Source organism: Hypomesus nipponensis, chromosome 19 (assembly GCF_054491055.1).
Source record: "Hypomesus nipponensis isolate SF chromosome 19, ASM5449105v1, whole genome shotgun sequence".
In the NCBI taxonomy this organism is placed as follows: Eukaryota; Metazoa; Chordata; class Actinopteri; order Osmeriformes; family Osmeridae; genus Hypomesus; species Hypomesus nipponensis.
This window is the reverse complement of record NC_140379.1, coordinates 247,590-270,902: the sequence shown is the minus strand read 5'-3', so window position 1 is coordinate 270,902 and position 23,313 is coordinate 247,590. Positions and strand designations below refer to the sequence as shown.

The 23,313-nt window shown below is 45.8% G+C and overlaps 3 protein-coding genes across 4 annotated transcripts in view; 2 read left to right on the top strand and 1 right to left on the bottom strand.

Annotated features, from left to right (window-relative positions):
* nav2a (neuron navigator 2a) overlaps positions 1–1,258 on the bottom strand; it is a 127,047-nt gene extending 125,789 nt beyond the window's left edge. The window contains 2 exon segments of the mRNA XM_084682803.1: positions 410–540; positions 687–1,258. Of these exon segments, the coding sequence (XP_084538929.1) occupies positions 410–540; positions 687–699 (144 nt within the window). The 5' untranslated portion in view covers positions 700–1,258.
* A 1,931-nt stretch (positions 1,259–3,189) lies between these two features.
* Positions 3,190–10,269, top strand: e2f8 (E2F transcription factor 8). Of its 2 annotated transcripts, none has more exons than XM_084683076.1 (14): positions 3,190–3,488; positions 4,482–4,554; positions 4,707–4,952; positions 5,051–5,204; positions 5,333–5,647; positions 5,749–5,910; positions 6,290–6,427; positions 6,562–6,777; positions 6,857–6,941; positions 7,301–7,802; positions 8,021–8,287; positions 8,402–8,540; positions 8,674–9,026; positions 9,303–10,269. In XM_084683076.1, exons 2-14 carry the CDS (start codon positions 4,489–4,491, stop codon positions 9,447–9,449), a joined length of 2,790 nt encoding a protein of 929 aa, XP_084539202.1. In that variant the 5' UTR covers positions 3,190–3,488; positions 4,482–4,488; the 3' UTR covers positions 9,450–10,269. The 2 variants fall into 2 exon arrangements, with proteins under 2 accessions (XP_084539202.1, XP_084539201.1); XM_084683075.1 differs by lacking the exon at positions 3,190–3,488 and adding an exon at positions 4,098–4,314.
* Positions 10,270–18,775: 8,506 nt separating this feature from the next.
* On the top strand, positions 18,776–21,660 carry LOC146246464 (carbohydrate sulfotransferase 1-like). Its single transcript, XM_084682513.1, has 2 exons — positions 18,776–19,168; positions 20,037–21,660. The coding sequence occupies exon 2, from the start codon at positions 20,082–20,084 to the stop codon at positions 21,372–21,374; it is 1,293 nt and encodes a 430-aa protein (XP_084538639.1). The 5' UTR covers positions 18,776–19,168; positions 20,037–20,081; the 3' UTR covers positions 21,375–21,660.
* Positions 21,661–23,313: the final 1,653 nt, after the last annotated feature.

Below are 23,313 nucleotides of genomic sequence, written 5' to 3'. Positions count from 1 at the left end.
ATGCAGATGGGGTACCCCTGTTTTTCAAGTCTGAAAATGAATTTAAGGGGTGATTCATTCACTCACTCATTCATTCACACAATTTACACAGTCAGACATTGCTTTTCTCCCCGTGATGTTCTTTTTAACGTTAGTGGTCCCTGTGTGTATTACAGACAGGGACCCTACACGTCCACACACAGGACAATACAGCACCTGATGCCCCGCTACTGGACCAGATGGTAAGGGGCTGCCGCTTTGATGGCCAATTGTAATGCACAGCACTGATGGCCAATCATAACGCACTCTGCCCCAGAAGAGGCTGATCAGTAGACCCGTCCAGGCAGGGCTCATAGATGGAGCACAACATGACGGGATGGAGCACAACAGAACGATAACTCAGAACATGCAGAACAGGACGATAACTCACCCTCTTCTGGTCTTCCAGTCCGTGCAACACTGGCCTCCTCCTCTTCTGCTGAGGGCTGTTCTCTGCTCCCTCCATCCTCCCTCTCCTCCCAAGTGCTCCACCGCTCCTTCTCTGGACGAACAAGATCCAACCTGATATCCGTTCGGAAGCAACACAGAGATTCAAACCCCTGACGTTTTCATTCAAGATCCATCCATCACCGTGCTCTCAGAGAAGCCAGCCAGGCATGTGGTCATCCATTGGTGTTGACTGTACTTTTTAGCCCACAGTGGCTGACCTGGACTGGGCATCAGAGAAGAGGAGGAGGTCCTGAGATCCAGACCTCCAGAGGTATGGCAACCCTGCCTTCAACCTGACAGCAAACACAGGATCCTCTGAAGAGACGTGATCAACATGACTCCTTGTTCCCAAAGAACCAAATATCTTCCATTAGAGAATCCCAGAAGACCTCCGGTCACAGCCTGCAGTCTGAAAGATTATGTGCTGCTTAATGCTGTTCACAAACTCAGTTCAAGGGACAGCTACATGCACATGTTCAAGGGAGGAAAAACACAGAAAAAACAATGTTCAGTTGCTGGACAAGCATTAGAAAAAAAGTTGAATGACATGGTATTATTTCTGTTAAACCCATATAGTGTAATGATGGGTTTAACAACGTACAACCATGTGAAATAATCCGGGAAATACAATTCCCAAATTGTGAGTAGGTGATGTAATTAGAATGCAGGGTATAATCGTAATACCACGAAGTGTTGTAAGTGTTATGGTAAATTAGTTCTTAAGGTTCTTAAAATTTCAGTAATCCTTGCCAAAAAATCGGAGCCTTCCGTTCATACAGGAGACTAGAGAGTTCCCGTTTAAGACGGAAAACGGGGCAGGTGCATCACAACCCTGCCTGTGATTTTACAGGGTTCTGCAACTCGTAAAAAGACAGACAACACAAGCTTATACATTCCTCCCCTTTTAGTTGAAAAACAAGCGCTCGATAATATAAGATGTAAACATAGAAGTGCTCACCCAGTCCATGAACAGCAGCAGATCTCACGTCAAGGACAAGACCCTCCCTCGCCTCGTGCGCCAGTCGCTGCCTTCTCTACTGTGCATCCGTTTCGCGAGACCCACTCCTCAATCGATAACATTACGTCAGCTACCCCGTTCGCCTTGTGTCTCCACTCCCCCCAACCCCCCCCCCCCCCCAACTTCTAGACTGTCCGTTTCCATGGAGACATGCCAGAAATATAGATTTTGTTGCCATCTAGCGACAACATGGTGACATTGATTTTACTAATACTGCTAGCCTATGTCAGAGCCCACACTTCTTGAGCTTAGGTGAAAAAGTGTTGTCAAAACTTCTACTGTTAAACATGAGTAGGTATTTGTACTTCTACTTGAGTGAAGCATGTGAGTACTTTTGCCATCTCTGCTTTACCGTGATGGAGAAAAGGAGAAGGAAAATGTAATTCAATGGAAAGTACGAAACAAGTACTAATGTTAACAAATACCCTACGTAAAGCATCACATATACTTGAATTTATCTTGAAAAATATTTTTCAACCTAACCGAAAGTATAAACTTAGACCCAAGTCTTGGGTCTAAGACAGACAGATACACACTTAACATTCACATGATGAAACAGGTATCACTCACCATTCATGAGTTTAATCACTACCCCAGCTTCCCCCCTCATCCCTCCTCCTTCTCCTCAATACACTTCTTCAGCTCTGCAACCCCCTCTCTACAGAGGGCGTATCCCGCTGAAAATACATAGGCTTTATTGCTTTTGAAGACATTTGCGTTTCAATACAGCTTTGTTCCTATCTTTGCTGATATCGACTGTTTTGAACAAAATGAGAACATGAAACACACAGTGTCCCTCAGTCTGGACACAAACAAATGGTTTCTCCAGTCGTTACCAACACGGTATCATTTCAGGGCCTTATGTGGTCCGTACCATAAAGCTTGAGAAGAGTGGGTTTACTGGATCATCTGTAGACATGTCTCATTTCCATTTGATAGTCTTTGTGATTTCCTTCCTTCACAAGTATCACTCCCTCCAGGAAACATACAACTCCGGTTCTTGATGGATTTATACCTTTCCGTGAATGACACACATTGTCAAACTGTACAAATACATCACAATATATAGAATTAGCATGTAATATCATATTAATTTACAAACATACACTGTACCATAAATACAAGCAACAAACATAAGTAACAACAAAACATACACCACAACAGACATACCTTGATGGCTACACACGCAAAGAGGGAATGAGTCCATTTGAACTTGAATAGATATTTTATGTTTTATGTATATATTTTTACTTTTACTTAAACAGGGTAGTTCCCCATCATTCTGAAACCCGTGGCAGAGGGTCATCTCGCTCATCAACTCCACCTTAGGGTGTGTCAAACCCACAGGGCCAGGTCACACAACACAGAGACCTACACTCACCCCGGTGTGTAGTATGGGCCTGTGCTGTCGGAGTTCCATGTCTATTGTTATTAATAACTGGTCAAATCAATACATGAGTGTCTTCTTGACTGAACTAACAACAATAATACCACATTCAAACATAACAGCAAAACGAAGGAAAACACAATAAAAAGATTACATCAAATAAGACAGATACCTCTAAAAAAAAGATGAGGTTTTTGATTTGCTGAACTGAGTTATTGAGTCCTGATCAGCTTTGGGTCACTAAACGCCTCCCAGAGTTCCACCCCGGTGTGGGCTCTCGGGTGGGGGAAGTGCAAGATCAGACCAGAGCTGGACCAGAATAGGCGTGGAGTTCATGGGGGTTGGGCTGCTTGCATACATAGTGCTACTAGGCGGGACAAGTGGGTAGCTTAATACTTACAGCGGCAGTATCAACAGCAGAGTGTTCACTCGTCTTTTATATTTAGTTATCTAACTAATCTATGGAAAAGCTTGTCAGTTTACAGTGTACTGACTGATGTACTGGACATATTCTCATTTTACGTAAGGGATGTTGTACTCATCGCCACTTTTTTGAGTGAGACGCAAAGACGACTTTGAGCGGGGCACAACTTAACAGACCCGAAATACTTCTGGGTAAGTCTTCCATGAATGAATTGTGTGTGTAACATGTTAATCTAGCTTCCAGTTTATACTGTATCTTGCATGCTATTTATTGACTAGAATGTTTGTATGTAGTTAGTTAGCTGGCTAGTTAGCTGACTTGCTCCCCGCGCACACTTGAGTAAGGAATCAGTGAACTACGACTGAAGTCTATGTGGGCTAGGCAAATAGGCTTCAGATGGCTAGCTGTAATCCCATAACCCTACCTTAAACATGATCCAGATGTGTGTATCTAACACTAAAAAGGCTTATCTTGGGAATATTGAGTAAAAACGTTGCTATTACGTAATTAGCTAGCTAGGCTTGAACCCGCGCGCTATCAAATGGCCAGTTAGCTTGCTTGTAGTCGTATCTCATCTGTCAGCCTTCTATCGTGGACAAACTAAGTTGTAGCTATTGCTGTTTTTCCTGTTTCCGACGTGTTTTAGACACTTACGGTAAGGTGAATTTAACCAGCTGGTCATGTCATGCATGTATGTTAACACCGTTGAATGTTGGGGTTGCATCAGTTTAATGTTTCAGTCCGCCGCGCCAACATTTCAAAAAATATATTTACCTGCGCGGGACAGCGCGAGCTTCCCATGCGGCGCTTCCTGCTGCTTCTGATTGGTCGACAGGCTCTTGAGTACTCGGCCATTCGATAGAATCTATGTCAGTTACCGCCAAGCGTCAGGACCTGTTTTGATTAGATTTGTGTTCAATATTGATTACATTAAGACGAAATAGGAAGATAACTCTTTAATTTGAATGTGGTTGTCAGAATGCTGTCACCCAGTAAATATAATGCAGTTAAGAAAAGGTAATTTATACAAAGCGAATTATATTGCGAATGTATTTTAAAGAAGGAATTTGGCTAGCAATGTAGCAGTGTAATATAATAATAATATCACTAGGCGCATTCTTCCCTTTGAACAGTAATGTAGCTAGCTAGCACAAACCAACCCTTTCTTTTGGATTGGTCTACAGGTGGAAAATGTCAAGCGCTTTGCTTGAGTGCCAAAATCTGAGCCATGGAGATCAACTTGTATCTGACTCCAAGGTTAGTGTCTAGTTAGCTGGCAAATCCTAAACTAAGTCTAAATATTTCTTGTAGACGCTCATGTTATATTTTACAATTAGGCCCTACACTACACAGCATGGAGGACATTTTGATGTCAATAAATAACATTTTCTGTACATTTTGTTCAACAGAGTAAAGTATTTATAGAACCTCACGCACTGGCGAAAACACCAAGGAAAATATCTACAGAATACCAAGGAAACATGGTTTCCCTTACCACTCCCACTAAAGGAAGAGAAGCAGGACTTTGTGAGCCCTGGACTCCAACATCAAACTTGAAAATGCTAATCAGTGCAGCAAGCCCTGAGATCAGAAACAGGGAGAAGGAGCTGTGTGTGGACAACCCCGAAGGAGAAGAAACCAGGGAATTAGTAAAGGTAAACAATTTGTTTCACACAGGCAAAATTATTTGACTTGAGTGGTTCAAGATGTCATATGTTTCGGTTGATTTTAATCATCTTTGTTTTTGTGTCAGGATGCAGAACTAGGGGAGGAAGTAGAGAAGCAGATTAGCAGGAAAGAGAAGAGTTTGGGTTTGCTCTGTCACAAGTTTCTTGCTCGTTACCCTGATTACCCCAACCCTGCCCTCAACAATGACATTTGTCTGGATGATGTGGCCACAGAACTGAGTGAGTCCTATGTGTCTTTGCTTATTACTCCTAACTTTACAACTCTTAACTTGATCATTTCCTCCAATTGACAAAACACCTACAATGTCTTTCTCTGACTTACTGAGTAAATGTGTGGTTTGGGCCAGGTGTGGAGCGCAGGAGAATCTATGACATCATGAATGTTCTGGAGAGCCTTCACATGGTCAGCCGGCTGGCCAAGAACCGTTACACTTGGCGTGGACGCGCCGACCTGCCTCAGACACTGGCCAGGCTAAGGTTGGTGGGAGAGAAGCACAGGTACGGCCAGCAGATGCAGCAGATCCGCCAGCGCTGCCACGACAAGGAGTTTGACTTAGAGGGCGAGGAAAAGGAGAATGAGGAGGTGATAGACCTGGAGGAAGGAGAACAGGGACCGAAGGAAATGTTCTTTGTGGAGCTTCCTGGAGTTGAGTTCAGAGCAGGTGAGACATTTGAAGCCCTGCTCTACTTGTACATTCATATGAAGTAAGGATGACCAGTTGTGATGACTTTTTTGTGGTTTGCGTCACCCCCCCGTGTCTAGCCTCAGTGAACAGCCGAAAGGACAAGTCTCTGAGGGTAATGAGCCAGAAGTTTGTCATGCTGTTCTTGGTGTCCCAACCTCGGGTGGTCAGCCTGGAGGTGGCTGGAAGGATCCTGATCGGGGAGGACCAGGTCGCAGACCAAGACAAGAGCAAGTTCAAGAGTGAGTATGCTGTTCAGAAGAACCTTCGAATACAGAACCTCAGAACGCTGGACTGTACTGCAGGGTGTGAAGTTCCATGTGACGCAGGTGTCATGGCTTTGCTCATCTGGATCTCTTCCTCCTCACTGGCCCCTCCGGGGTTCCATCCAGGGTCACACAGGCACCTAGCACCTGGCATAAACACTCCTTTAGCCAGCCACTCCCACAAAAAGCTAGCCATCACATGGCAAGGGTCGGTGGTATTTATACTGAGGAGAGAGTTCAATCCAATTCACCTTGGTTGCACATGTTCACAGGATATTTAGTGTGGCTAGGTTTGTGTGCATGTTTTTAGTCAAAGAAATTGACTGCTGTGATTCTAACATTTGTGTGTTTACAGCAAAGGTGCGCAGGCTGTATGACATAGCCAACGTGCTGCGGAGCCTGAAGTTGATAGAGAAGGTTCATGTGACGGAGGAGAGGGGGAGGAAGACGGCATACAAGTGGACCGGCCCTGAAGACTTCCCTAGCGTTGAGGGTGTGTACTGACCCGGCCCAAAACACTGCCAAATAAAATCTCTGTGAATGTTCTATAATATGTTTTATCAGTTCAAGTTGTGAAATTTCTCTCCCTGCTAAATAATGGTACTATCGTGTTCTGTTGTGTTTCAGATGTCAAAAACCTCACTTCATCAAACGCCTCAACAACAAAGCGGATCCTGGAGTCTTGTGCGTCGGTGGATAACTGCACCAAAAATCTGTTCTCCTCTCCCGGGGCCAAACGCACCTTCACCAGACACCCCTCCCTCATCAAACTGGCCAAGAGCATCCAGGATGACCGGCGAAAGATCAACTCTGCTCCAACCAGCCCAGTCAGAGGCCCCCTGGGTGAGTCCTGGAGTACAACTGTGAGCTGGTGGTGTCTGGAGGATGTAGCTGAAAACTAAAACCTGCTTCTGATTTTCAGATGGTTCCTCAGGAGGCGGGTTCTTTCCCAGCAAAATGGCTCAGCTAGCCGCCATCTGCAAGATCCAGCTTGACCAGCAGTCGATGTAAGTCATGCTGACCTGCTTTTTTAACTTGTCCGTCTGTCTTTATGTGCTTGTTTGTCTTTCTGGTCAACTTCCTGGTCCTTGTCCTTGAGATCCAACACTGAGGTGGAGAGGCTGGGGGTAAAGCTTAGTGGTTAAAGAATTTGACCGCAGATCAGGAGATCACAGGTCCAAATTAAAAATTAAAATAAACACAACAACAAAAAATGATGTTATAGATTCATTTAGTCTTAGTTAGCTCCCTTATATCATATATATTTTTGACACAATTTCAGGAGCAAAATGGTGGCAATTTCAAGCCCTGCCCCTGTACATCACTTTGATTGCAAACTTCTGCTGAACAGACTGTCTCTTTTCAGGGAAGGACAGCACACCTCTAAGCCTACCGTCTCAAAGGTGACAGCACCCCCCCCAGCGCCGGGGAGGGGTCCGTCGGCCCCTGCAGCCCCCAAGACCCCAGCATTGATCCCTGCCGAGCCCCCCACTGCCCCTCTCCCCCCGAGGGTGCAGTATCCCTCCCAGGCTGCGGGGTCGCTGTCCTACCAGTGCTCGCCCCTCATCCCCGTCCTGCTGCCTCAGCACGGAGGGCCAGCGTCCTATGCCCTGTACATGCACCCCTCCTCCCTCCGGCCACACCCCCTGGCTCGGCCACAGCCCACCAGCCTGGCAGTGCGCTCCATGACATTCGAGGATAGGCTGGGACGCAGCCCGGGGAATGCCCCGCCCGCCCACCAGTCGCCAGCCGCGTCCCCCCCACCCTCCAGGGGTCATGACACCAGCAGCCCTGTGGCGCTGAAGCGGGCGTGTGCAGACAAGGCCTGCAGCCCCTGCAAGGCCAGGAGGGTCGACCCCAGCTGCAGGGTGAGACCTCCACCCAGTGATATCAAACAACATCATAATATCATATCATAATGTCAGCGTTATCTTATCCTGATATCGTTCTTTTTTTATCACAGAGGCCAGTAACCAACATGAACTTAACCTGAGACTGAAGAACTCTAAAGTATCTTTAACTCTTCCTCTCTTTTTGCTTCTTTCTCTTCTCTTCTTCCCCGTCATCCTCTCCTCTGCTGGTGCAGGATGCGTCTCCTAAGCTGTGTGAGATCCTACAGGCTCGTCTGAAGGCTCGACGTGGCGGTCTCCTACCCAGTCGCCCCTCCCCCCGTGCCCTCCACCTCGACCCTGAATTCCTCAACACCCCTGGCAGCGCTGCAGCCAATCAGGCGCTGGCGCAGAGTGTGGAAACCTTCCTGGAGAAGGAGGAGAAGGTTGCGACATCTGACAGCGAGGCGGGCCTCACTCCTGTCAGAGCTGTTCCTCTGACAACCGGAAATATACACACAGAGGTACATTAACACACACACACACAGGGATACAAACCCACACATTCCTAACCAGAATGTTGATCCACCAATGTGGTGTGTGTGAGGGTGTGTGTTGATGGTGGTGTGTGTGTCCAGACTCTGGTCCCTACAGGCTACCTGATCCCCCTCAGCCAGAAGGCTGTCCTCAGCCCCAGAGAAGCAGGCTGTCTCAGCAGCACAGAGGGAAGCAGGACCTCCACCCCCACCTACAGCATCTACCACACCCCCACCGCAGGTACCCACACACACACCTACAGTATCTACTAAACCCCCATTGTACTTTCTATAATTACTATTTGTTTGTCTGCTGAATGATTGAGACAGCAGTGTTTACAGTTTGACTAAACTTTGTTCTTTCTCCACGCCAGGTTCCCAGCCTCCTCCCATGCAGGAGTTCACCCCCACAGGCCTGCCCCCCTCCAGGGCCCCCCCAGCCTCCCCCTTCCACCCCCAGGGCCAACACACTCCCAGCCCTGCAATCCTCAACTTCACCTTGCAGAACCTGGGTCTCATCCCCGCCCCCCCCCAGGCACTCACCCCCGAGCGGGGCCCCTCCCTGCCCAGCCCCCGGCCCCCCCACCTGGGCCCTTCCCTGCCCAGCCCCCTGCCCCCCCACCTGGGCCTCCCCCAGAGAGGCATGGTATTTGTGAGACCCATGTCCCCCCTGCCGGTCCAGCACGCCATGCCAGGCCAGCCCCTCACCTTCATCAGCCTCCAGCAAGTAAGACTGCTGTTTGCTTCTTTGTCTTGGTGTTGTCTTTGAGTGATAATGGAGTAATTATCTGTTCTGCTGTATGAATATCATGTGGATGTAGAAGGCTGGCTTACACAGTGGTACACACTGACTCAAAACAATCACACCCACACAAGCAGTTCCTGGCTGTGCAAGACGTCAGCCCGTAGTGGGTGACATCATCCAGGGCTGAGGCTGCAGCTGGCCATGTAGACAGGAAACACAGTTGTTAACGTGTTGTTAACGTTCCCTCCTCCCCCTCAGCCCCTGCTGACCACGCCCAAAGGGAGGAGCCTCCCTCAGCACAGCTTCTTCCACACCCCCGTCTCCCTCTCCCCGCTGGCTACCGTGGTAACCACCGGTAAAACCGTTTACGTTCCCCAGAGGAGGCTGGAGGTGGAGGACAGCTAGGCGAGACGCTACTGACCTGCCGTGTTTACAAACGCTACACCTCCACCGTGTGGGAACCATCTGACTGTATCACAAGGGTACTGTATACATTAAGACTGTTTAGTTTGAATATCCTGGAGTCTCTAAGGCCTCCATATCTGTATGTGAACATGTTATGGACATTTGTGCTGTTTGACTCTGCTAGCTCCAAATATTGCCCTGATACCGCAGGCTAACTGCTAACCCTGGAGGTCTGGAACACAATAGACTGGAGCTTACTGTTTAACTACGACAACTTGACTTTTGATACTGGTAAAGGGTGTGTAATGCCAGTGGGTGATAGGATCTGGTGGTGGACTGTGGTTCAAAGGAGTGGATACATGTCTGATATTAATTCAAATGAAATCAATCACAAACTACCAAAATGTTTCATGCTCTGCAAAATGGAAACAGATTCCAAGAGTTGGGTTAGGGTTGAGTTGCCATAGAAAATAATTGCCATTTCTCCTCAATCTACAGTATTTACCTCCAAGACTTGATGACTGAATAAGAAATGTTTGATTGGAATGTTTTATAGATTAATATTTTCATATGCATTTCATGTCAGTAAAACCTAGAAACTTTACATTTTTGCACATTGTACATGTTAACTGTTACCCTTTAAAAAATTTGAATTGTTTTTTAATGCTGATATGAATGTACGGGACGGCTTCTTAGGCTAATCAGGAAATGTTGATTGGACATTTTAATTTATAGGAACTGTACTTTGAGCATTACATTTTTCTGAGATGTCATTGTAAATGTGAAATGGTAAATAAACTATTAATATTGTTTACATGTCTATGGGTTTACAACTGTTTTACCTCCTATAACACAGTATGAACCACAACGGCACTCTGTACAATCCTAAACAAGGAGTGAGAAAGCCTGAAGGGGCCTTACAAGCTAAAATATCTGATTGTTTGACTTGACCATTAAAATAATCTAGGTGTGATGGTACACCTGCCTTTTCTTTTAACTCACCTGCAGTGAGTACTCCTGTTCTCCCATCCTGTCACACCTGCAGTGAGTACTCCTGTTCTCCCATCCTGTCACACTGCAGTGAGTACTCCTGTTCTCCCATCCTGTCACACCTGCAGTGAGTACTCCTGTTCTCCCATCCTGTCACACCTGCAGTGAGTACTCCTGTTCTCCCATCCTGTCACACTGCAGTGAGTACTCCTGTTCTCCCATCCTGTCACACCTGCAGTGAGTACTCCTGTTCTCCCATCCTGTCACACTGCAGTGAGTACTCCTGTTCTCCCATCCTGTCACACTGCAGTGAGTACTCCTGTTCTCCCATCCTGTCACACCTGCAGTGAGTACTCCTGTTCTCCTGTCACACCTGCAGTGAGTACTCCTGTTCTCCTGTCACACCTGCAGTGAGTACTCCTGTTCTCCCATCCTGTCACACCTGCAGTGAGTACTCCTGTTCTCCCATCCTGTCACACCTGCAGTGAGTACTCCTGTTCTCCCATCCTGTCACACCTGCAGTGAGTACTCCTGTTCTCCTGTCTCACCTGCAGTGAGTACTCCTGTTCTCCCATCCTGTCACACCTGCAGTGAGTACTCCTGTTCTCCCATCCTGTCACACCTGCAGTGAGTACTCCTGTTCTCCCATCCTGTCACACCTGCAGTGAGTACTCCTGTTCTCCCATCCTGTCACACCTTCCACCCAGAGCACAGCAGCTGCCCAATCAGCAGCACTCTGAGAAAGGCCTGTTGTTCCATACCCGAGTCAGGACAGACAGGGAAATGAATCCCTCCACACAAGCCCTGTTGTTCCAGCCACGCCCACAAGCCCTGTCCGTCCAGCCACGCCCACAAGCCCTGTACGTCCAGCCACGCCCACAAGCCCTGTACGTCCAGCCACGCCCACAAGCCCTGTACGTCCAGCCACGCCCACAAGCCCTGTACGTCCAGCCGCGCCCACAAGCCCTGTACGTCCAGACGCGCCCACAAGCCCTGTACGTCCAGACGCGCCCACAAGCCCTGTACGTCCAGCCACGCCCACAAGCCCTGTACGTCCAGCCACGCCCACAAGCCCTGTACGTCCAGCCGCGCCCACAAGCCCTGTACGTCCAGACGCGCCCACAAGCCCTATACGTCCAGACGCGCCCACAAGCCCTGTACGTCCAGCCACGCCCACAAGCCCTGTACGTCCAGCCACGCCCACAAGACCTGTATGTCCAGCCACGCCCACAAGCCCTGTACGCCCAGCCACGCCCACAAGCCCTGTACGTCCAGCCATGCCCACAAGCCCTGTATGTCCAGCCACGCCTACAAGCCCTGTACGTCCAGCCACGCCCACTTTCAGAAATACACCCTGAGCAGAAGCTAAGACAGCCAATCAGATGCTTCAATGTGTGACACTTACAATTCACAGAAAAACTACTTAGGCTCGCTTGGCTGTAGTTTGACCTATAATCTATAAAACATTTATAAAAGGTCAACCCCCCCTCCCATACTTTCTGTCTGTCCACCCCTTATCCAAACAGCTATCCATCTATCTACCAGGAGGAGGAGCAGGAGGAAGGATATCAGGCAGGAACCACAGGCACCAGGTCACCAGCATACAGAACACATGTGGAGGCAGACGCCATGAGACGTCGCAGGAAACAAGGACAGCATGGTGTGGTTCATCACCTTCCTGTTCACACACAGAACAACTCAATTACTTATTATAATCTGTTAATGTCATATTAATGTAATAATGCATTCATTTGAAAGATGGGGGTGATGGGGGGTCATATGGCTGAGCGGTTAGGGAGCCGGGCTAATAATCAGAAGGTTGTTGGTTCGATTCCCGGCCGTGAAAAATGACGTGTCCTTGGGCAAGGCACTTCACCCTACTTGCCTCAGGGAAAATGTCCCTGTAATGTAAATGTAAAGATGATCTTATCCAAAGCATTGTACAGAGGGGGTTTTGAACCTGCAACCTCTACATCTGCTGTCAAATGCTATAACCCCGTGTTTCTCAACTGTCAAAAAGTCTTGTGTTTGTATAAATTATGAAACTTCCGATAGTGCGCTTTTATTTTGTAAGAATATTGCCTCGCATGCTAGAACACAAATGTCAAAGTGTCAATAAAAACTGCAACGCACAGGAACAGCACATACACATTGTGTGTTACTACACGAATTGCTTTGTGAAATAAATTACATAGGTACGGCAATGTAATTATTTTGGGGTCGTGACTTAATATGGATCCTGAGGTTCGACCAGTTAAGAATCACTGCTCTAACCACTGAATGATTACCCATTCCACCCTATGTTTCACTCTACTCCTATGTTCTGATTTTATAAATTGCAGTAATTACAGATTGTAATAATAATATAATTGAGCTAACTGGCTAGTACCAAGCTGCTGGCTACCGCTTGTTCGAGTAGCTACAGCAAGGGAGAGAAAAAACAGACTTGTACCAGAAAATGTTTAGGGGAGAACTGCCACTCTCGGAAACTTCCAGGTTCTGAACTGGTTGCAGTTGCACTCTAGTTCCATATGAGGGCACTAACGGTCCAGTGCAGAATGAATGGAGGTCTTTGGAGCTGGGTTAGGGTTAGCTAACCCTTAACCCTAACCCTCAAAATCCACTTTTCTCAGGATATAATTTTTTGTCTAGTAATTTGAATGTTGAATTAGAAATGGGATGCAAAAAAAATACATACTGCTGAGTGTTTTTTATAGAATATTTTTTCCTGGTTTTTGCTAAGATTGAAACCAATCCGAAATGGGTAAACTAGCAGCCCATTTATTTGCTTACGTCAAGAAAAGTTGCCTGGAAACGTGCTCGCGGATACCAACAATGAACGAGCACAAAAGGGAGCATCAGCAAATCGCTGATTTACCTGAGCTGAATGAGAACAAGGAGAAAGGATTTGATAATCTACAGCTGCCTGCCTTTATTGTAGCACGTTTTACAAATGGTTGCACATACATGACGGTTGTTTGTAGAGTTAATTTCAATCATTTTAAAGCAGATTTAACCATTTTGTAATGAACGCTATTATGCTCATGGCATGACAAACGTAATTATAGCCTAATATAATTAGTTATAATATCGTGGCATGTTACCGCGTCATTATTGTTAGGCTACATGTTATTCTGAGGCAAAGACAAAGATGAATAAATAATGTCTGATAATGTCAATATTGTTATAGTCGTTATATTGCTAGAACTTTAACACCACAACGATGGCATTAACAAATCAGCTAGTAATAGTAAACAACACTCATCATCATTATAATAGTTACAAGGGTATTGCCTTAATTTGCTTTGCAAAGCTAGAACAACGACGGAGCCAGATATTCAGGTTTACAGTTTATTTATCCGACACAATACATCAGTTAAACTATAAACACGAAGCAAAAAGAACAACGTATAGGCCCTGCACGCATAATACTACAATACTAATATTGATTTTCGTAAAGTTCACATGTAGGCTATCTGCTTCTTGATCGGACTTGTACCACATTCTAACAGTTTTCTGCAATGCCTTAGCTCCAGCAGGTCACAAGCTCACGACTGGTTGTCGCAAGTATGACGTATACAGCTAGTTGCAAGCATGCACGAGTTTCAGAGCTAGGAACAAGCTTCTGCGCAAGATCGAAGAGTTGGTCTGGAAAGATGGCGCGGTCCATTAGGAGCTCCCGCTTGCCTCACTGCGCCACTGAGCACTTTTCATAGAAATGAATGGGGACGCCATCTTGGAAGACAGAAGTAGCTGTCTCTAGTTATATTAACTCTATGTTTCGACCCATAGTTCCAAACACTGTATAATTCCAAAATTCAACCCGATTATTTTCACTGAAAATGTCAGTGTTTCTAAAGCACGTTAACTGGTAAATGTATCAAATTACTGCATTGTTGCCATATTTCAACAAATTGGTGGAGCTCTTATCAATTTAGTAAACAGCGGTATTTCATATAGCCAGCTTTAGTAAACGTTTATTGTATAAGATAATAGCTTGTTAGACTAGTACCAGTAGCAGTAACATAAGCAACACCATTACTGTACAGTAGCTGGAGTACTAGTAGCCTACCATAACTCTTGTACTCGCTGTGAAATATTTTACTGTTGATTGTTCTTCTACAGGTACAGTCTTGCACTTTTTGGGGTTCATGTTGTTTTAATTTGTAACTTGTATAACTGCATGCTCTTATGGGTCTTCCCTTTGGCACTTGTTTAGTTTTTCACAATGTATGCTTCATGTTTTGGCTGCTTGCAATGTTTTGGACTACCTCGTTTTTATGATCAGTGACCTATGCTCTTTTGTAAAGCTCTCTCTTGGAAGTTGCTTTGGATAAAAGTGTCTGCTAAATGCATAAATGTAAATGTAAATAACCATAAGTCAGGAGCCTTAAATTTAAATCGTCAAATTAGTTAGTCACCTGGGAGTCAGGTGGCTGAGCGGGTAGAGCATCGGGCTAGTAATCAGAAGGTTACCAGTTCGATTTCCGGCCGGTGCACATGATGTGTCTTTGGGCAAGGCACTTCACCCTACTTGCCTCGGGGGAAATGTCCCTGTACTTACTGTAAGTCGCTCTGGATAAGAGCGTCTGCTAAATGACTAAATGTAATGTAGTTATCGATGTTTGTTGGCATACAAAGGTAACATGGCTAGTTTGTATCCAGAAAAATGTTTCCTTGGTTAATTCAGTCATTACACAGTTTATTAGGTACTGTACTGTAGTGCCTCAATGCAAATGACCAATGACAAGGTGATAAGATCAGCAGCAGAATGGATGACCACAGTTAAAAACACTTAACTGCAGGTATCTAATAACTTTAATGCTCATACTACGGTTGCTTGCCATGTCCTAATACTAAAATTATTTCACAGGTTTTTGGAATTGTCAGTAGTGGTAAGCCACTACCTGTTTCCACACGGTCTATGAGTTCCCTCTCCTTTGTGGCCACACTGTCTATGTGTTGCCTCCAGGTAACATCATAGATAGAGCTTCCCTGTTCCCAGGTGCAGCTCCACACCTGGTGTGATCATCTCATCCAGTAAGCACACACTCCCCTCCATCTCTGTCAGGACATCTACCTTCAGATTCAGCATCAGCATCTGTGACAGTGGTGGCTCTCCTTCCCAGATCACTGTTGCCAGAGTTTTGAAATTCCTCAACACACACACCTGCATCTCGTTTGCCTGATTAGATGTTCAATCTATATATACCAGCTTACTTCACTGCGAAGTTTTGTTAGTCAGTTCTTACCTGCAATACCGAGCGTTACTTTCTAAGAGATTTATGTGTGTACCGAACCTTTGTTTTTGCCTCAACCATTCTTCTGCTCTTCCCTTTGGATTTCTAGAAACTGAGATAACAACCCCTGTTTGACATCGTACCTGCTCTGTGCCTAGTCTCTGAAATTCCTGTCAGCCCCTGTTCGACCCAAGCCTGTGACCCGACCACCCTTTGGATTTGCCTGCCTTGCTGTTTGCCTGTTGCCAATCTGTGCCTGTCTGACTACTCTGTACTATCATTAAAAGCCCGCACTTGGATCGCTACCACTTCTCCTGAGTCTGATCATAACAATATCAAACACCTTTCCTAACACTCCAGGTTCCATCTTTTAATTACACATAATTTGTGTAGTTCTTTGCAGGGTTCTGATATCAGGGAGAAGAACCTCCATGTCCTGAAGCAGTTTGTTGCATGTTAAGCCAGGAGCAGAACGGAGTGGGCTGGCCTCGTTGACAACAGAAGTCCTGCTTTCATCCTCACACACTCCCCCCCTCCCCTGTTGGCCATGGACCCCAGGGAGGGAGTATAATGGCTTACCCCCATCGTGTCACAAGACCAGGTCCTTTTCACCCCAACCACATTCCATTTGCAACTCTTCCACCTTTAAAAATGCAAACACGTCCATCTGCTCCATATCCTAAAGAACCCCCCCCCCCCCCCCCTCGAGTGTATCATTTACATGTGTGGGAACTGAGAGGTGAGTGGGCAGAAGGGTTACGGTTTTCAACACAGTTTATTGTCAGACGTTCATCTTTAGCCATTGTGTTCCTCAGTGGTGCTAGGGTCCTGTGGAGACTCAGACAAAGAAGAGAGGGGGCCTTATCCCAAAGAGAGAGAGATAGATCCTTATACCAGTGAGAGAAAAGATCCTTATCCCAGAGAGAGAGAGAGATCCTTATCCCAGAGAGAGAGATATCCTTATCCCAGAGAGAGAGATATCCTTATCCCAGAGAGAGAGATATCCTTATCCCAGAGAGAGAGATATCCTTATCCCAGAGAGAGAGATCCTTATACCAGAGAGAGAGAGAGAGATCCTTATCCAAGAGAGAGAGAGAGGCATCCTTATCCCAGAGAGAGAGAGATCCTTATCCCAGAGAGAGAGAGAAATACTTATCACAGAGAGAGAGAGGGGTAAAAGGACACCCAGGGACAACAACGTGTGTTGGAAGGAAGGAATTTAGTCAATCGAAGGAAGAGGCTGTTAGAGGCTGTTGGAGGCTGTAAGATGTCTTGTAGGCTGTCCTTGTTGTGTCTGGGGATTTGAACCTCTACAAGTGTGGCACCTGTGCAGCATGGAAGACAAGACACTCATCTTTAGTTTTCACTGTTAGTAGGTAGTACTGCAGCTGCCCTTAGATCTTTAGGCAAAAAGGATTCCTGGCCAATGTGCTGCGTGTCTACAGTGTATTCTTGTATTCATATATTAATATGATGATTGAAACAGTATTTTGGAAAAAAGTTTCCTTTTTTTTGAAAGGTTGAAAAATATTCAACCTCAAAAAATAAGTTTTGAAAGGTTGAAAACATATTTTTAAAAACTTTTGAAAAAACAAGGTAGAAAGTGACAAGAACAATATATTTTTTTTTACGTTTCAAAAAAAGTTTGGATCATGAAGTAGGCTACTTGATGAGGAAGGACTGTACTGTACTTTGTTAGTTTGCTCTGTTTTGCTCTTCTATCCTTCACTGTGTGAATTTTTTTGAAAGGTAAAAAAACAATTTCGAAGTTAAAAAATAATTTACATTATATTTGTGTTGTGTGTTAAAAACAAGTTTAGAAATAAAGTTTCGAAAGGTTTAATTTTGTTTTCGAAAAAAGGGACGTTATGGATTAGACAGAGGGAGTTGGGAATGTCGACATGACTGAGAATTGACACCTTCCTGATCACCCATTATATGTAGGCTATTTTTGAGGTCCAGTTACCAGCGAGACACTTAAACGGTTCGTTGTAATGGCTACTTTTTACTTAGGAAGGCTATATGTCAGAGCCTACACTTATTTACTTTAACTTGAAAAAGTGTAGTCAGTGCTTTGAACATGAGTAAGCTATCTGAACTTCTACTTGGGTGAATGATGTGTTTACTTTTGCCATCTCTGGCAGGTGCACTTACACAGGACGTACTGTCGTGCAGTAACGGTCACAGGTACATCATCTCCTTCACGCGTCTTGCTGGGGCTCAGACTCACGCAAACATCTCATAAAACATCGCTTCAGCCAACGAAGCCACGAGAATCAGCAGACAGGTTAAGTATAGCAAGCCGGATGAGGGGAAATCCGCTGTTCGCCTTGATAATGCGCGCTATGAACTGTTCGTATATTAGACAGAACTAACCAGTGGCCAAAGTTAACGCCTCATATTTCAATTATTCTGTGATCGTTACAATTAAAACATTTAACGGTGCATTCTTTCTTACAAACGTTAAATAAGCTTGTGCAGGATTTAATATGAGGTTAGAAGGAAGCGGATATCGTTTTTGGGAGTCGCCTTGTTTTAGCACCAGTGTTCGTGTTTATCAGCCCACCCCCTCATATGGTGTCAAATTAGAGTCAATGATAATTTGCAGGAGCATAAAACGATTAGCAGAGGCAGAACAAGATTAACAGGAGCATAAAACTATTAGCTGGAGCACAACAAGATTTTCAGGAGCAGAACACGATTTTTAGGAGCAGAAAACGATTTACAGGAGCAGAAAAAGATTTGCATCCGTTAAAAAAGTGTTTGTCAAAAATAATTCGCATAATACAATACTTTTTTGGGGGATGCAAAACTATTTCTGCTCCTGCAAATCCTTTTCTGCTCCTGCTAATCGGTTTCTGCTTCTGCAAATTATTATTGACCCTAATTTGACTCCATACTCATATTAATAACTTTACATAGGCCTACAGTAGCGATCATGTTTTATCCACAACTGGTTGCTTCCCCACAAAGCTCTGGGCAGTCGTCACAGTGGGATGCATGGCAAAAATAATGATATTCACTCAGGATATACTAGTAATAGCCCACATTCTAAAGTATTTAGTCCAAATAAACCCAAACTAGTAAAAAAAAAAAGGGAGGATGTGTATTTGTGAGAGAGCGCGAGGGTCTGGGGGTGGTCTAGACATTCCCGTCTATCTCGCACACGCGCACGCACGCTCAGTCTCCGCTTCTCATTCGAGGAAAAAAAACATTAAGCGAAGCCTATGACGCAAATTGTCAGCGTCTTTAAATTTCATTTATCGCTATTTTTTCCCCTTCTTTTCGTTTAGATTAATATATTTTGTTTACAAATATAATTAGCGCGTATTGTTTCTTTAACCGGACAACTCGTGGATCTGAGGATCAGAATAGCAGAATCTGGGACAAAGCCTGCCAGAGAAAGGTGGATTTCGGATCTAATGTTTGTGAGTCACGGCTTAGAAGCTCTCCTTCGTGAATCATGGAAATGCTACGTTAGTCAGTAAGGTAAATATGGGAACTAATGTTACTCTGATACCGATTTGAAACAGAGCATTGTTGTAATGTTTATTCAGGAAAAATATGTGGTGCACCGAAAGGTAGGCTAATTCATGCACCGAATATTATATTGGCGACAGCAGCTACCCTAGAATGTATTTTATCCGAAACTCGGACAGTAGGAGCTTTATTAGAAGAGAAAGGTCACGCGCGGACAGAACCCCCTCGCACTGTAGACCTGTCTCACTGTTTACATGCTATTTATCTAGCAGACGCTTTTATCACAGACACACAAGTACATCAGAGAATACAGGATCAGTTCTAACAGGATTTCAGAGGTTAGTGCCAAGGAACGGTTTGTATTTTAACCAGACACAGTGCAACGACATCACATCCACTATAATATTAGCCTACATAATTCTGATAAGACAAGTGCAGCAATAACAATAACATCTAAAGTGCAACATCGTTAGCGGTGCAGTGCAAGGTAATACATACATGTTTAATGTATCAATTTAACATACAGCTTCCACTGAAGTCTTGATGACTTAAACTGCTCTAGATATGTGACAGACTGGGTTTTATACAAACTAATCTGCTCTAGTAACAATCAACCTGAATCAAACGACAAACCCATTCAGTCAATAAAACAATCAACTTGTATGACACAGTGTTCGAGATGATCTCCATACATTTAATCCAAATTATGTTTTTATATGTCATGGAGCATCATGTATACATTTATTTTCTCTTTTCTATCTCCTTCTTACTTAGTAGTATATCACGTATAGTATATCACATCCTCTTTTTATTGAGTGGAAAAAAAAACATAGAATATATTCCAAATTAGGATAATATTGTGTACTGTTTACTCCAGGCAGGAGCTGTGTAGACCAGAGTCTCTAAATGAAGAGCACCAGACATGCAGTGTTCCTGGAAGGCAGTGATCGTTCTGGCCTTGGCCTCCATTGCCATCCAGTACACCGCCATCCGCACCCTCACCTCCAGACCCTTCCAGCTGTGCCCAGCGCCCAGCTCCCATGTCCCCCCCAGCTGCGGGCTGGAGGGGGGCTTGGACACAGAGCCCTCCTTGGAACAAGGAGCTGGGAGTCTCTGCGAGGACCCCCCCTCCCCCCACAGCGCCTCCCGGAGGACACACATCCTGGTCCTGGCCACCACGCGTAGTGGCTCCTCCTTCGTGGGCCAGCTACTCAACCAGCACCAGGACGTGTTCTACCTGTTCGAGCCGCTCTACCACGTCCAGACGGCCCTCGTCCCACGCCTCTCCCATGGCCGCTACGCTGCAGAGCGTCGCGTCATGCTGGGCGCCAGCCGTGACCTCCTACAGAGCCTGTACGGCTGCGACCTGGCCTTCCTGGAGAGCTACATCCAGCCCTTGCCGGTCAACCACACCACGGACCGGCTGTTCCGGCGCGGTGCGAGCCGAGCGCTGTGCTCGCCGCCCGTCTGCCACGCCTTTCAGCCGAGCACCGCCAACGTGGAGGAGGGCGACTGCGTGAAGAGATGCTCCACCCTCAACATCAGTCTCGCTGCCCAGGCCTGCCGGGAGCGACACCACGTGGCGATCAAGATCGTCCGTGTGCCGGAGGTGGGAGACCTGCGCGGCCTGGTAGAGGACCCTCGGCTCAATGTGAAGGTGGTGCAGCTAGTGAGAGACCCCCGGGGAATCCTCTCATCCCGGATGGACACCTTCAGGGACAGCTACCGTCTATGGAGAGTCTGGAGGGCCACAGGGAGGAAGCCCTACAGCCTGGACGCCAGTCAGCTGACGGTCGTCTGCCAGGACTTCTACAGCTCCGTATCCACGGGACTCAGCCCTCCTGCCTGGCTCAGAGGGAGGTACATGCTGCTGCGCTACGAAGACCTGGCCAGGAGCCCGGTGGTAAAAACCAGGGAGATGTACGAGTTCCTGGGGCTGTCCATGGACGAGAGGGTGGAGGGCTGGATCAGAGCCAACACCAGAGGCAGCAAGGAGATGGCGGCGGCCAAACACAAGTATGGCACTGTGAGAGACTCAGCGGCCAACGCAGAGAGCTGGAGACTGAAGCTGTCCTACGACATGGTGGAGCACACCCAGGCGGCGTGCCAGAGAACCCTGCAGCTGCTAGGATACAGGACTGTTAGGACAGCAGGGGAGCTCAGGAACTTGTCTGTTTCACTGGTGCAGGACAAAAGGGTTGGACCTTTTTTGTAAAAAAAGAGAGTTCTGAATTGCTATTTTTTATATATTTATAAATGTTGCCTTAATTATACAATTTCTATTCAATGTGTTTCTTTGTCTATTTTACATTCTTACAGTTTAGATTTTGTTGATTTAGCTGATGCTTTTATCCAAAGCGACATCCAGATGGATGTAGAAATACAGCAGCTGATCTTAGAATCAGAAGTCTTGAGTTTGACAGTATTTCACAGATTAGAGTCAAGAAACAGCTTGTATTTCCGAGTCACTTTGCAAAGTAATCACCAATATTTTCAGATTGGCACTAAACGTGAGAAATCTCTATTGAGAGTTCTCTATTGATTTAGAAAGAGCACAAAATCTATCATTTAAGGACAAATAATTAATAAATCCAACAGTTTATATCAATGATGGATTTTAATTATGCAAAGCAGTACCAGTGTCCTGTGGCAATGCCAAGTGTTTCTCAACAGATGATAACCCTAACCCAACAGATGTCTTCAGGTGAGAGTTGGAGCCTCTTGTGATAGCCTTGGACAAGACCAGACCAGCTGTGTGATAGCCTTGGACAAGACCAGACCAGCTGTGTGATAGCCTTGGACAAGACCAGACCAGCTGTGTGATAGCCTTGGACAAGACCAGACCAGCTGTGTGATAGCCTTGGACAAGACCAGACCAGCTGTGTGATAGCCTTGGACAAGACCAGACCAGCTGTGTGATAGCCTTGGACAAGACCAGACTAGCTGTGTGATAGCCTTGGACAAGACCAGACCAGCTGTGTGATAGCCTTGGACAAAACCAGACCAGCTTACTGATAACACTGGACTGTACCAGACCAGCTGTGTGATAACCTTGGACAAGACCAGACCAGCTGACTGATAACACTGGACTGTACCAGACCAGGTGTGTGATAACCTTGGACCAGACCAGGTGTGTGATAACCTTGGACTAGACCAGACCAGCTGACTGATATCCCTAAACTAGACCAGCTGTGAGATAGCCCTGGACTGGACTAGACCAGCTGTGAAATAGCACTGTAGAGCAGGCGGCCTCCCCTCAGAGCCATTCAGGGGTTATAAGGCATTCATGAAGATGTTATATTAGGGGTAGCTTCATTCAAGAAGATGTTTTATTAAGCCTGCACAAACCTTCAGATTAAAGCTACAGAACAGGAAACTGTCATAATTGGCAGGATGGTTATCTGTGGAGTTATAAAGGCAGCTAAATGCAGGATGGTTATCTGTGGAGTTATAAAGGCAGCTAAAATAGATGTACTTTTATGTCAAGTTTGATGAAACATTTTTGCCCTTTAATTTGTTTTTATCTGTGTTTAATATAGAGTAGTCAGAAGTGCCTCCAAAAACACTCACCCATGAACAATGAATAGCACATAACCAGGTCTGATCAGAGATGAAAGCATCTAAATGACATTACTGTGTATCTAGGTCAGATAAGCATTACCGGGGATTGCACCAAAGAAGATTCCTGATACCCAAGATCCTGCGATGCCGCTCTGGAACAGGTAACCCTAACCCCGCTCTGGAACAGGTAACCCTAACCCCGCTCTGGAACAGGTAACCCTAACCCCGCTCTGGAACAGGTAACCCTAACCCCGCTCTGGAACAGGTAACCCTAACCCCGCTCTGGAACAGGTAACCATAACCCCGCTCTGGAACAGGTAACCATAACCCTAACCCCGCTCTGGAACAGGTAACCATAACAGGTGCTAGAAGCTCCCCGTGTTCTCCTCCTACATCACCCTCTTCCCCCCCTCTCCCTCTCTTCACCTCGCTCTCCTTCCCACCTTTTATATAAATCTGTAAACACATCAATAATTACCCACAAACAAAATATCCTTGGTCATTTTTTTCACAGTTTATTACTAAAATAGGTTTCTGGTTGTGGAGTTACGCTTGCGAGTGTATTTGGCTAACAGGATGTGTGTGTGAGATGT